The 15,568-nt window shown below is 33.4% G+C and overlaps 1 protein-coding gene across 1 annotated transcript; it reads left to right on the forward strand.

Moving 5' to 3' along the window:
* Positions 1-14,121: 14,121 nt before the first annotated feature.
* LOC148692469 (uncharacterized) lies at positions 14,122-15,124 on the forward strand (the record flags this gene model as incomplete). The annotated part of the gene is made up of 1 exon (XM_088680950.1): positions 14,122-15,124. A coding segment is annotated over one exon (657 nt), but the record flags the coding sequence as incomplete, so codon positions are not given.
* Positions 15,125-15,568: the final 444 nt, after the last annotated feature.

A 15,568-nucleotide genomic window follows, 5' to 3' on the forward strand; every position in this document is an offset into this window, starting at 1 on the left:
CGAGCTCTTTTTATTAGTTTTCCTAAAAAAAAAAAAGCTAAATAAAAATAGATTAGTCATTTGATTACGGTGATAATTTCAATTTTATATTTGAAATAATGTGTTCATTCCTTTGGTTATGAATAGCTTCATGTTTAATCGGTTCCCATTTTCACATTCTTTTTTATGTAGGATGATCTTTGAAAATGAGCTTGATATAATTCAAACGATTCATAACTCTTTTGAAATCATTTAAAATCTCAATTGAAACCTCACTTCATAATCTCAAGAATGAACAGTTTATTGTGAAATATCCCCTTAATATGTAATGTAATTATAAAGAATGAAATTCACTATCCCAGAGAAAAATAATTATAGATAAACTTAAAACTTTATTTTAAACGATATATATACTTTCTGCTTTTTTCATATTTATTTTTGTGCAATGTCTACTTTACCCGTCAATTTAATAGTAAAATAGACAGAATTAACGAAATGGACTATTAGTGAGCTCCCAAAAGGCCTCGTGCTAGGTAAGGATAGGAATATACATATAAGGATCATTTCCCTGAGCGATGTGGGATGTCACAACTAGGTGTGATCATCGAATGTTGCATGCCATCAAAATATTTTATACGTTAAATGACCAGATATGACAATGCCGTGATCACCAATAAATTTATGGACAAACGTCAAGTTTTATTTTTAGGTTAAACTGCTGTTAACAAAAACAAAGATGATGATCAGCTGATGTATGTCTCTTCAAAAAAAAAAAAACATTTGATGATGTGAGATAAAAGTGGATCTGGAAGAGTAAAGAATTGTACAATTAAGATATTTTTTCACCAATATGAAGAGAAATGTTCAAACCATATTGTTGAATCCGCTCTACAATTTGATTTTATGATTCAATTCATCCATCTCCATTATATAGGTTTGTCTCCAAAAATATAATGCAAAAAAAAAAAAAAAAAAAAGGAACTTTAACGAAAAGCTCGTGGTACTGTTCACTTTAACGAAAAATCACATTTTTACACTAAAAAGTTAATCCTGATACTATTCACTTTACCCTTTATTTTGTCATTTTCGTTAAAACTCAAAGTTTTCGAGCTCTTTTTATTAGTTTTCCTAAAAAAAAAAAAGCTAAATAAAAATAGATTAGTCATTTGATTACGGTGATAATTTCAATTTTATATTTGAAATAATGTGTTCATTCCTTTGGTTATGAATAGCTTCATGTTTAATCGGTTCCCATTTTCACATTCTTTTTTATGTAGGATGATCTTTGAAAATGAGCTTGATATAATTCAAACGATTCATAACTCTTTTGAAATCATTTAAAATCTCAATTGAAACCTCACTTCATAATCTCAAGAATGAACAGTTTATTGTGAAATATCCCCTTAATATGTAATGTAATTATAAAGAATGAAATTCACTATCCCAGAGAAAAATAATTATAGATAAACTTAAAACTTTATTTTAAACGATATATATACTTTCTGCTTTTTTCATATTTATTTTTGTGCAATGTCTACTTTACCCGTCAATTTAATAGTAAAATAGACAGAATTAACGAAATGGACTATTAGTGCAATTGACATATTTCGAGAAATTTAAGCAATTATTATTACTGTTCAGAGATCAAAACTAAACTCGTGATATAATTCATAAACCATTCCTATAATTTAGTCTTAAAAGAAAATAAAAAATGTTTACCTGGGAAGTACTGAACAACAGTACGTCAGTTCTTTTTGGTTGAAGGAACAATAAAATTACTAGGTACGATGCACTTAAAAAAAGCATAACCAGATTTGAAATGTTTTTCTAAGTGACATGGATTAAAATGTTTATTTCTTAACAATTTTTTTACCAAAAAAAAAAAATAGAAGAAGAAATTCTTAAACAATCTGTGTCTGTGTAGGCTTTCTATTGAACAAGCTGAATACAATAAATGCAGCAGCTGGCTCACGATTCTTCGCGTCCCATTAGGCCTCCAAAAAGAAAAGATTAAAGAGTCAAATGTTTGATTAATTAACAAGAAATTACAACTAGATAACCATTAAACTATATTAAAGAGAAAACAATTAAAAGATAAGTACACCAACCAAGAAGGTAACGCGTATTTGTTATAATAAAAGGACAGTAATGCATAGTGTTTGAGTTGAATAAAAAACAAACACTCAATTCCTTCTTAAGACAGTTGGATGCATTAGCAATGTACAAAGTGACTCTTCAAAATCTGAAGGGACGACCTCCCAATGGCTTCACTGGTTGCTAACTTGCATATTCCTCTATGTTCCTCTGTGAATCTATACGTGCTGAAAACTTTTTGTACTTGACGATCCTAAAAATATTTTATGAGGCTATCTCATTTATCATCGTACATTAGACACATACAACTCACGACACTGTCTCATGTAGTTGTTTTTTTTCAAATGCACAGTATACTGCTGTCTCATGCATCCATTACACAAAAGAACCCAACCCTGGCAAGCTCTAAGGCTCGATGTTATACGCCCAGTCGTCTTAACTGAATTTGGAAAGGGCGGGATAAGTTTGGTGCAATTGATGTCGAAATTAATAGAAAGGAGGGCCAAAGGTCCATTCCAACAACACTAATATTGTCCATAATTTGATAATTACAACCTGCACAGTACAACAGGCGTGGGATTTTATTACAAAATACCTCGATATTAATTGAAATGGAGTTAGAATATTTCAACTCTTATTTTCTCATAAATACAGCCCATGTGAGATATTTAAACATGTCCCCTCATGTGGGACCCAATTAGCAAGTCACACGTGAGAAATTCAAATATCGACAACCATGTGGAGCCAAGGAGACTCACCCTACACGCGGGGCCAAATGACCCACCATCATGGTGCAGGGCCGAGGGGACCTACCCATCACGTAACAGTACATTACGAGCTTGCTCCTTGACTCTGATACCATGTCGAAATTATCAGAAAGACGGGCCAAAGACCCACTTCCAACAACACTGACATTGTCCCCAACTTAGTAATTACCACATGCACAGTACAATAGGTGTGGGGTTTTATCACAAAATGCTTCGGTATTAGTTAGAGTATGGTTGAGATATTTAAACTCTTATTTTCTTAGAGATACGGTCGATGTAGAATATTTCAACATTGAAGGTCACCTCGATCAAGTCGAAAGTTTGGATTGTTAATACAGCTTGGAAAACCACAAACTAGGAATTTAACTATATGATTAAACGATACAAATCAAATGATTTTTGGTAAAGATGATCTTAAAATGAAAATTAAGAGAATAAAAAGTTCTGATTATAAAATTTATACGGTGAAGATACATTATTCGTAAGATGAGATGCAAGTATTATCTTGATCAAAATATGTAAAATATCAATTGTCGTCAAAAGAATCTCTATGGCCTAAGCCACCTAGCTCTAAAGAATGTTTACATCCGTTAGGAAGAAAAAAAAAAAAAAGGGAATGTTCCTACAGCTACAGGCTATAGCGATATATGTTTTGGACAATTTCCTTTGCCCATATAGGCATATTGGAGATTCAAAGGTAAAACATTTAGAATATATACTTATTTTTTATCTTTTTTTTTTTTTTTTTTTTTCCTATTTTCACACTTAAAATTTTAATTTTTCTGCCACTTTGATACTCCATTAGCCTAGTTATTAATTAACGACGTGGTAGAATCTTGGCTCACTAATTCTCACTTTACTATTCTCAAGTATTGTGAAAGTCGTATTTTGTTACCCTTAGTTTTTTTCATCTCTTTCATACCTAAAGTGATATTTTGCTCCCAGATTCATATTTCTGTTAGCCTAGGCATCAGAAGCTCTGTGAATGTGTGTGCATGGTGGCTCCATGTGGACATATGAAACAATTAAAAAAATTATAAAAAAAAATTATTGGCAAAATAAGAAGATTAAAAATGTCAAATTTTTTATGGGAATAAGGATTTTTTCCACGTAGCAGCACATGCTGCTTAAGTTTTTGAAATTTTTTAATTTGGCAGGAACTTATTTCAAAATCTCTGCTTGAACCATTTGTACAACTTGCGGAGCCCACAATACTACGTTTCTGCACAATCATCGTTCAATCAAAGTATGACATGACGTTTGGCACACAGTGCCACATTTTTGCACAGTCATCATCTAGTCAAGCGTCACGTTATACTTTAACAGAGCCCTCAATGCTCTGGCTAACAGAAGTATGAAATGAGAGTAAAACGTAGCTTTATGTATGAAAGACGAAAAAACTAAGGGTAGTATAGTGCGAATTTCATAATATTTGAGTGTAGTAAAGTGAAAATTAGTGGAATATGATCCTACCACATCATTAGTTAACGGTTATGCTAACGAAAATATCAAAGTGATAGAAAAATAAAAAATTTAAGTATGAAAATGAGAAGAAAAAAGTAAGTGTAATAAAGTGCGATTTTGGCAATACTTGAGAGTTGTAAGTGGGATTACTGAACATTCTTTCACAAGAAAGTAAGCCCATCATAGATTCTATTTTGCAAAGAACTAACGATGACATTTCATATTTTTGAGTGTAATCATTTTACTAGTAAAATATGAAAAGGTTATTAAATAGTTTAACTTTTTTATTATCTACATTTTTGTTTCAATTTTTTTATTTTATTTTTTATTTTTCACAATTTAGAGACCAAACAATTTTGATTTGGATGATTTTTTGTTGAACTAACTTGAAGAAGACCTAAACTAAATACGATTCCGATTGTTAAACTAGTAGCCTTCTCCTCTCCCTCTCCCTTATGGTCCGGCTTCCTCCCCTTCCCTCCCCCACCACGTCCTTCTCGTTCTTTTCTTCCCACAACACACCCCCTCTACGCCGCCGCCGCCCCTCTCTCGGCTTGCATGGCTGCACCCATTTATCCGCACATCCTTTCATGGCTTCTCTGCCACCATTTTTGTGAGCAACCTATCCCTTGGCTTTGGTGCCTTCTACTAGACTTGAGCCATGCCTCATCTCAAGGTCTTTCTCTTGATTTAAGGTTAGATTTGTTTGGAATTCATAGTTGTTGGTGGGTCAGATCCATCTCCGTGAACTTGAATCCATGGTGGTAATATTTTCCTCCACCAATTTTGTGGCTGCTCCGACTGATATGCCTAGATCTGACAACTCTGCTGCCTTATGCGCCAAGTTCTTCCATTTCCACTGCCTAGAACTGGCAGCTTTACCTTGACCCGTGGAAGCTGTGGATGTCATTAGGCAATGTTGTTGTAGGATGGTGTTGGATAGAGTGTCATCCACAGTGATTAGCCAACCGGCGATTCTGTCCTCAGATTAATGTAGTTTTTTTTTTTTTTTATCTCGCTTAGAGAATGGTGTTGTGGATGCAAATTTCTACCGTCTCTTCTTTTGACGAAAAATGCATTTGCAAAATAATAGCACATTTGATTATAGCCAAAAGCCCCACGTGCCCATGACGAATTGGGGGTTGTGGCCAAAAAATCTTCGATGTCAAAATTAGAATTCTGAAAAGAATGTATTTATGAGTTTATGGGTAGTAAATGACTTAGCATTTTAGTGGGATAAGAGAGTTATTTATAGGACGGTGTCCGACTCTTTGGGTGGTATGTGGCCGGCCATATCTGGTGGTAATTGGAGAATAATTGCAAGATATTATGTGAAATAATATATTGCAATTAACATGGCAATTATTCCTAATTTAAATAGGAAGTTTTGGAAGTTACCTTTTGAATAAAATCAATAAGGGATTGATGAGGAGTGATGAGAGGAATCTCGATGTGTCTCAAGGGTAATCTTGTCTTTTTACCCAAAAGTCTACGTGTTACCTCGATAATTTTTTGGATTATTTTTGGCTCCACAGTTGTAGTCGTGCTTTTCTGGTGATTGTATGTGGCCTTTGCTTGTGAGCAATGAGTTATGTGGTCTCGTCTTTTAACGATGACTTTATGTGGCCTCGCTATTCAACAATGTTCAATATGTGTGCTAATATAGTCTGCTGCGTCTTCCATTTGTGACATAATTTGTACTACTGCAGATTGTACGGTTTTGCTTTTGGTTGTCAAATAGGGATTTTACACAATTTGTGTGTCTGTACAAATTCACTCCTAATCGATTTATTTGGGTGATTTTTAGTAAACATGATTTTTAAAGAAAGACTTAAAAATAAATAGTTCGGATCATTAAAAATACATTACGAATTGAACCCCATAAAAACGTGTGTAAAAAATGTGACAACATGAATCCGTCCCTATGTATATATTAAATTTACGTTCAGCTATATTTCTTAAGGTATGGATGCAAATTGGCAAACTAGAAAGCAAACAATTCCATCTTTTTTAATTTTTTTAATTTTTTTTTTGTCAAAGACAATTCCGTCGTATACATGTATTTCTATTATAATATTCCATCAATTCCATCATATAATAGTGTTTGTTAATATAACATTCAACGCACATTTACAAATCAACGAAGAACCTACAAGGGTGATTATCAACCTTTCTTTTTAAGGAATTGTTCTTCCATGAAGCATGGAAATGCCGTTTATAAAATACCATCCATCCAAGGTGCGCTATAAGTATATATTCGAATTCATAAAAAATTCTTTTGCCATTATTCCCTTAGAGAAATAGTGAAGCCTCAAATCCATTTGCGTTAAGCCTGAATGGAAAAAGTCACTCCATTTTCAGCAGAAAATGAAATTCGTTTGATCCAGTTAAGTATGGCTGGTTGGGTTGGACCTAGAATTACACTTCTCTCAGAGGCTAAGCCTTGTTTAAGGTTTGAGTAATCTCAATTAAGTGAACAACCCTAAGCCCAATCTCATTCCAATCCTCAACTTAAATAGATGTGTTCCTACCTCACCCCACCCTAAAACAGCTTCATCGAAAATTCAGATATGACCAAGGTAGTTAACTTTTGAATGCACCACAAACATTTGGATTTCTAATTTATTTTTATTTTTTTGTTACAATGGGAGGGGGGAGTTTGGCTAAACACACAATGGCAACCTAATTTGGTATCGAATTCGCCATCTACGAGATTCGAAACTAAGACCTCTCACTTACAAGTGAAGATGAATACCACCAGACCATAGTACTGAGTGACTTGGATTTCTAATTTTACAATTGAAAATTTGATCAGTAAACTGACAATTATACTCAAATAAGATTTTAAATGATTTTTAAAAGGTTAAAAATTAAGGGTGTTAAATCCGAATTTTAAATGAATTTATGAATATTCAGAGGTATTAAATCATAAATTGAAAGAAGTCTATAAAGGACAGGTATATTCAATAACGGTTTGATATTAAAGAATTTTAAAATGGGATTTTAATCAATTTGGAGTAATTTCATAGAGCATTATGGGCTTTAACAAATCATGCATCTCCCCTAAGACTCAAAGAATGGTAGTAACCATGCATATGGGTGGTGGATTATGAATTTTTTTTTTTTATATACAGAATTCATTTGATGGTTACATATACATTAGTTTGGCCATGGGAGCTTAAGAACTAAACACACGAATGCTTAGTCCAAAATTTTAATTGTTTAAGTAAAAAAAATATATATTGAGTCTAAACAATTGTTCGACAATTAACGTAGTTGGGTTGTAAATTTAATTGGGAAGAAATAAAATTTGATTTTGGGGTTACAAAATTTGGGCTTTTAGCACTTTTGGGTTGGGATGGTCCAATGTTTGATATTTATAGCTTTTGATGTTTTTTATTATGAAAAATTAATTACCAGAACTTGGAAAACTCTTTTGAACAGCCATGAGCAATCACAATTTTAGGGTTGGTGTTTTGAAGAAAGTTGGAGTTCTATTATAAAACCAATTAGTAATATGAAGTAATCCATTCTCTTATAAGCACATGAAAGGTTCCTCATTTCCTCGACTTGGGATTCACTCTCAACAGGGTTATCTTAAATGTTTCTTAAGCATTTGAATATAACTTATATGATAAATGGGATTTCGTGTAAACCTTTGAGTTTTAGAAAACCTCTAACAGATTTAATTCCTTTTTCACAATTATAGATTTTCATAATAACGAGTTTGGCCTTCTAACTGAAGATTCCTGCTTCCGTTTAATTTCTTGGAGCTGAAGATAAGCATAGTAAGGCATGAACACGTTTGTTTGTTATAAGAGCCACAACTAGATTTGATTCAATAAACTTCAGTAATGCATGGTTTGTTCATTGTATCCCCGTTCGGAATTGGTGAGGGCATGGTTGAAGTTTAAAGTAGAAATTTGTCATAATCTTTTGCTTTTGGTTCGAAATTACATATATGCCTTTGAGCTTCAGTAATGACCAATTGAATAAAAAGTCGCTACATCTGTGACGACTAATCAATTATTGCTTGAAATTTGAAATGTTTTAGCTGCTTCTCCAAGGCAAAAATAATGTGGTGAGTTGCTGATGCACATACCTGACCACACTAATAACCCATTCATGTGTGCATGAACCAATGAAATCAGTGGCTGAAAATGATGGGGGATTTTGATGGTATCATGCAAGCTTTGCCTTTAACCTTCCCATGTGCAAATCATTGTTGAAGGTGAAGTCATTGGCACATTGATTTGAAAACTTACCGTCTGCGGCTAAATTTCCTAATGTATTGCATGGGAGACTAGTATAAGTGCCTTTTGATCATCATACAGCTACTTACGTGTGTGCTGAATTTCGAATATCGGAGAAGGAAAGCTGTTTGAGGATCCAGCCTCTTTACCCCAAGATCTTGTCTTGGTATGCAAGTTATTGCTGTGAGTGATCTCAGAACAAACTCATTTGATTTGTTCTATTATTGCGTGCTTAATTACTATTATGATTTTTATGTCTGAAGTCAAAAAACGTAATTCCTCTAAATTTGTCCTTCAGTAACTGGATTTGAAGAATGAGTGTGAATTTATTTGAACCAATGGGGAAACTTGATTCTTATCCAACTTAATTATCAGGTGATCAAGATTCAAGAATTTAAGGAATCTAGGAGGGGGACGAAAGCAATGCATATCTAGGATTAGCTACGTTGGTTATAACAATATGCTCCCTCTTTGCACTCAAGTTCGAATAATCACTCCCCAATGTGCGTATTTTAGAATAATTTAGGGTAGAATAAAACATAAAAAAAACTGTAAATACTGTATCATTTGAAATGAGTTTACTCTTGAAAAAAAAAAGCAATTAGGAATACCAAAACATTCAAAAGCTCAAGTTGTCACCAAGTTCATTGGACCACCTCCTGCAGAAAAAAGAAAAAAATCCATACATGTTAGTGAAGTATTTCTCCAAATTACAAACAAACAAACAAACAAACAACAATCTTATACCATATATTTCTCCAAACTTTAATTTATCAGACAACTTAGATTGTACGTATTGATTGAAGGTGAAAGGGATTGACAGGTTTTGTTTTTAAAATGCAAATGACTAATAGTTTACTTTTCATTTTGTTCCTTTTGGACTTTCGTGGATCTCCAGAAGAATTCTGGGGTAATAGACTTAATTAGCAGTGAAAATTGAAACAAATTAATTGTTTATCAAGTATAATATCTAACCCTAGACCTAGCTAGATGTTGATTGTGGGTCATCTTTATAAATTGTACCAAGTGAAGTAGAGTCTGATGAAAGAGTTGTTTTTTTTATATATGTACTAAAAACAGATAAGATAAACCAAATGAAAAAGAACTCAGAAATTGCTCAGAACATATAAAGTTGAAATGTTGAATTGCATTGGACTTTCCTTGATGGTGACAAGTGATTCTGAGGGAATATATTAAAGGAAGCGTGATGCATACCAATCTTCAATGTGACTGAATGTATCTTTTGGTACAGACTAAAGTCGTTTGGGGGCCTAACATTTCCTCCATTACTGCAACTACTTCCTCTTTGTTTTTTCCCTTCTCTTTTGTTGATGTTCCTCAGATTCTCAATGCACCTGCTATTGTCAGGAGAAACACACAACAATCTTACCATGTACTTCTTCGTGATTCATTGGAAGGATTTGATTTATAACCAACAACTGATTGAATTATTTAATCCTGCTTTTAGAGCATATATAGTATTCACTATTGGACATGATCGGTTGGTATTCTTATGCCTTTAATCCAATGAAAAGGTTAATGTCAAACTCTCACATACAAATCTTATACCATCTGAAAAGTTTCGTGCTTTCTTCCTTAAATTTGTGTTCTATTAGCATGAGCTGTGTATTTACATAGAAATATGTTACGTGTTCATTCAGGTCATATTTAAAGGTCAGTTTATCTTTGTTTTAAATTTTTACTTTATTTATTTATGTATTAGGCAAATTGAAGAAGATACATGTGAATAAGAGAGATGAAAATTTTGGATTTAGGATGGTGGGAGGAATATAGAAATAATGTCTAATAATGCAAAGAGAATAAAATCAAAAGACGAAAAAGTTAATTGACAAAAGAAATGGTTATCAAACAAACTTTTATATGTTTTCTTGCTATAATAAGATCATATTTGAAACAACTTTTGTATGTTTTTGTAATTATATCTAATTATTATTAATCTATTGTGAATCAATACACCGATATTTCTAATCCATGTGTTCCCTGCACTATGTAATTAAAGGTAATGACAATGGCAAACTTGAAGTCATTGCATTCTCAAGTCCAACGTGTAACTATTGTCATGCAAAATCAGAATTATTAAATATTAATTCCCACATTAGAAAGGGGGAAAATATCTGAAGCTGGAACCAACTGTTTTACAGGATAATGTTTGGCATGAACTTTTTACCTACCCAGAAAATAATAGAATATACAGATTACGGGGATCAATCAATCCAAAAGAAGATAACAGACTTAATATTAACTGATGCAATCCAAAGACTAATTGTAATTTGGAAAATTGTTCAAGTGGTTAAATACCATGGTTAGCTTCCACGCCATATACACCTTAGGATTAACATGAAATAAATTTATTATTATTTCTTGCAAAAATATTATGGGTCACTACCAAACACGAAGACCAGATTCAAAACCCTGCAATTTCAAAGAAACTGTAGAAATTTGTCTTTCTCATGACCAGCAAAGCCGGTCGGTGTCAGTGTCTCATTTGAATTCCATTTAAGAATTGCAAGTGACTTAAGATATATCATTTCACTGCAACTTACTGGAAATTGAGAATCATTAAGATAGTATGACATGAGATCTGACCAAGCGATTATTAGGAACTAATTAAATCTGCTCTTGACAAAAATGACAATTGTTCAGCCCAAGGCTCTTCAGTTGAATATGTTGGCAATTTCTCATAGTTGATTGCCATGCATCATCTTTTTTTGGTCTCTTATGCGCAAAGTCAATGTTTAATTACATGCATCCAAAATCCACAAGAAATCCTCTATATTATTAGAGCATTGTTTTCCTAGACTTCAGGTCCAAGAAAAATGCAGTCACCTCCTCTCCCTTCTCCCACCACATTCGATCTTAATACAAAGGTAAAGAAAAATGTATAACCAAAAATTAGATGACCACCTACATTGGATTTAGATTGAACGGTGGATGACCAAATTTTTTTTAAACCCTAGGATTAGGGGACCATGTCTGATTATTATTGTTCAGACCCTTTAAAGGAAGGGATCCTTATTTTTTGAAAAAAAAAAAATAGGGATTAGTGGTAGGACTCGTTCCACATCGAACTTCAACGATCTGAACTATCTATTTTGTAAGTCTTGATTCATAGATCATCTATGCAAAAGTTCAATTTTATCTAAAACCATTTGTTCATTTAATTGTCACGATGAAATTTCAATGTTTCTTAGAAAATAGTATTCGTCAATTTCTTTGAATTCAATTAAATGTCTCAAATATTTTTTATTTAGCTCATATTTTGCAAGAATGATCTGTGAGGTGTAACTTGAAAAATAAACGATTTGGATCGTTAAAGTTCGCTATGGTGTGACTCGCACAACTAAATTCCATTTTTTTATAACAATAGGAATATCTGTCCTTTAAAACTCTGTATTATTGTCATCATTTCCTTTGTCTCAAACAAAACATTTGTCGATCAAGATAATATAGAAAGTTTCATCCCCTAATGAGATGTTTTCTTCTCTGCGCAGTAAGTCCATGCTACTTTCTAAACCCTTTAACAAACACCACATTAAGATTGGTTTTATATTTTGCGACTTATTAGGGCAGAGTTAAATTAATTATGTTACATCATGATAAAATTGATTATTCTCCCAGAACATTTGTGTTACTCATATTTTTCGAGAGGGTAATGTAGTTATTGATTGTTTGACTAATTTCAGTATAGATCATTATGGAAGCTTATATTCAGATTCTTGTCCTCCTTGTGCAACTTCTACGTACATTCATAACCTTTCTTCACAACCTAATTTTAAGTTTTGCTAGTTTGGTCCTTGATGTTTTGTTTTCTTTGTGTGGAGCGAAAAAGGTATGGTTTTCTCCTTCATTGACTTTAGCTTCTGCTTGTCAATTTCTTTTCTACATGTATTTTATTGTATGGTCTCGTAGGCTGTAATGGCTCAATGAGCTCTATTTTTCTATGAGGGGGTAAGATTCTTGCCCTTCCGCTATTTGTTTGTATTTCTCTATTCAATAAATCTATAATTCACAACATTGTTTTTGCATCATAGTAATATTAAAGTGGATTTGACATTATTGTTGATCTAAAAATAAAAATAAAAAGATAAAATCGATTATTCTAGACCCTGTATTGTACAAAATTCGATTGTCTAGCATATCAACCACCATATACAGTTCACGAAAAATATGCTTAACCGAAAATTGCAATATCTGCTCTAATATATGCTAAATATCTTGAATAATAGATCTTATATTTCATGGTGATTTGTTTTCTTCATAGGGATTATGTTATTTGCATCATATTTATCTACCTTTTTTTTTAGTCAGAATGGTTATATAGTTACCATATACTATTCACATCTCTCACAAGTCATCACAAGTTGCACAAGTATATTTCACATCTCTCACACTTGATAAGCAATATAATCAGCAATAATGCAACAAAATAAGCAAGAAATACATAATTCAACAATATTCTTTATGAGCTGCAAATGTATGGAATCCATTGGTCAAACAGAGAAGTGTCATTTTTTAGTATAATGAAGAGTGGTACTTAAGGCGGTTTGTTTCTTACTCTGTTTGGATGCGCGACTTTAAAAGTCATAAGAATTTATTAAACTCAATTTTGTAAGAAAAGAATGCTAGAGAGATTATTTACTTGAATCATATTTTGTAGATCACATAATGTGGAGGTTGATAGTTGAATTCTTTTTTTAAATTCTTAATAAAACAAAAAAAAGAATTCAAACATCACGATCATATTATGTGGTTTACAAAATATGTTATTCCTAGCATTTTCCTATAAAATGTACTGCAAGAATATTGCTCATGAATTATTCAAACACTAAAAGTGCTCTACTGAAACACTACAAAGAATCTCTATTCATATTAACTAAATATATTGAAGTGTTTCACACGGGCACACAACTTGAAGTTAATTGATTGTATCAATCGTAGGCTGGAAATTCTAGTACTGTATGTTCAAAATGAATCTTATACAAATGGGAAGAAGGAAATTGAGCTACTCCGAATTATAATCAATTGGGTTTATGGTAGAAGCTTAACTTTATTTCAAAGTGCCAAATACATTATAATATTTCTTGTGCTCGTAATTTCTGCAAAGCTTAAGCCTCAATTGTTGTTCTCGAGCTGCTTACTACATTTTTAAATGTATTCTCTATGGGATCCTAGCGCCAGCAATAAACGTCACCACGTTGTCACTTTACCTATCCAAACCTTCTTCCCAAACAACCCCAACATAACGTCAAATTACTAAGGTTGCCACCATTTCAAACAATCTAACCGCGACTTATATCAGCAGGGCTCCAAGTTTGGAACCTTTTATTCCAGCTTTCAAATTTGAGGTCTTCTGAAAATTAGCAAATCCTTAAAGGTTCAAAGGCCATATCTCCTAGGTCACAAAGTTGAATGGCACATCTTTTAAATAACAAAAAGGTCAAGGGGCAAACATGGAACGAAGATTCTTTATAAATCTCTTTCCATTAGGCCCTTCAGCCAATTAACCCCACAGCCACTTAGGCACACACTTTGCACATACATAAAAGGTTAGAGTTGGACCCTCCTCCAATCTAAAAACCCCCCACCCTCTTCAAGTTTTATCCACCTTACCACCACCACCATCTTCTGCCTTAAGCTCTACCATGAAGATCAAAACCCTGGTCCACACCCTCGTTTTCTCACGCATGTGCCGCGTAATTCGGTGCCTCAACAAAGCCAGGTCCAAAGCCTTATCAATTCTCATTCAGGTTCTCAGAAATAGCCAACCCATGCAGCTCATCTACCCTACCAAAAAAACCAAGAACAAGAACAAGACCAAGAAGATATTCTTCGGCTCGTTTAGACTGCACTACAACTGGTCTACGCATGTGTTGCCCGTGCCTGCGCATGTCTACGATGGATTAACGGCAACACATTTGTACTATGATTCTACATGGAATTCAGTACTTTCAACTGATGGTCAGCAATGTGAGGATAATCATGGTGCTGAATCACAGCTCTCTGGGTACCTCCAATGGCTTGAGGAGAAGAAGGTCCGTGATAATAATAATAATAATAATTCCATGTCCGATGATCAGACTGATGCTAATGAGATCGATAAGCTAGCTGATTTGTTCATTGCTAAAAGCCATGAGCAGTTCATATTGGAGAAGCAGGAGTCCTACAGGAGATTTCAAGAAATGCTTGCCAGAAGCATGTGAGATATTGTTAAGTGGTTAAGGTGTGTGAATTGCCTTTTTTTTACCTTTGTCATTCCTCAATGTAACATCTTCGGAGTGAGGAAAGTGTAGTAGTTAGGATGGATTGAGTTTTTTCTTTTTTTTTTTCCTTTTTCTCTTCTTTTTTTTCTTTAAATTTAGTTACTTGATTAGCTTATGTCTTTTGATAATGGTGGGGTGGGAAATAGAGAATTGTACATGATGGTTGTGGGTATTTGTGCAATTCTTTTCTTGAAATGGTGATAGAGTTGAAGATCCTGATTGTGGTTAATTGTTAATTAGTACTTAATTTGCAAGTATAAAGCGATAGAATTGTGTGCTTATAAAATCCTTTCTTCTTTTTTTTCACATTATTTTGTAGCGTGTGTGTGTGCGTGCGCTCTTTTTACGCAAATTGCACGATCGACTTACTAATCATGGGAAGCCATCTGATAATTCTCAAAAATTAATGATGTATGAATATTCTATGCTTTTTGTCCTTTTATTTTTTACTAGCTAAGTTGGTGTCAAAATTCAGAGGGAGTCTGAACTGGGTTCAACACGTATTTCTTTTAAGTGTTGTTTTTGGTTTGAGTGCCACGAGATGGCTCGATAGGAAGAGAGAATAGACGCGCAACTGTTGGACGCTGCCAACAAATAGTGTTTGTGTTGCATGTGTGAAAGTTGCACATTAATCTGACTTGTTAATCAAATGATTGTGCACCAAGTTGGATGTTGGTTCAGTTAAGTTCTTTTATGTGCCTCAAGCGAACAAGGACTTAAAATTCAATAT

Source organism: Pyrus communis, chromosome 12, assembly GCF_041283825.1.
Source record: "Pyrus communis isolate YQ-2024b chromosome 12, ASM4128382v1, whole genome shotgun sequence".
Taxonomy (NCBI): Eukaryota; Viridiplantae; Streptophyta; class Magnoliopsida; order Rosales; family Rosaceae; genus Pyrus; species Pyrus communis.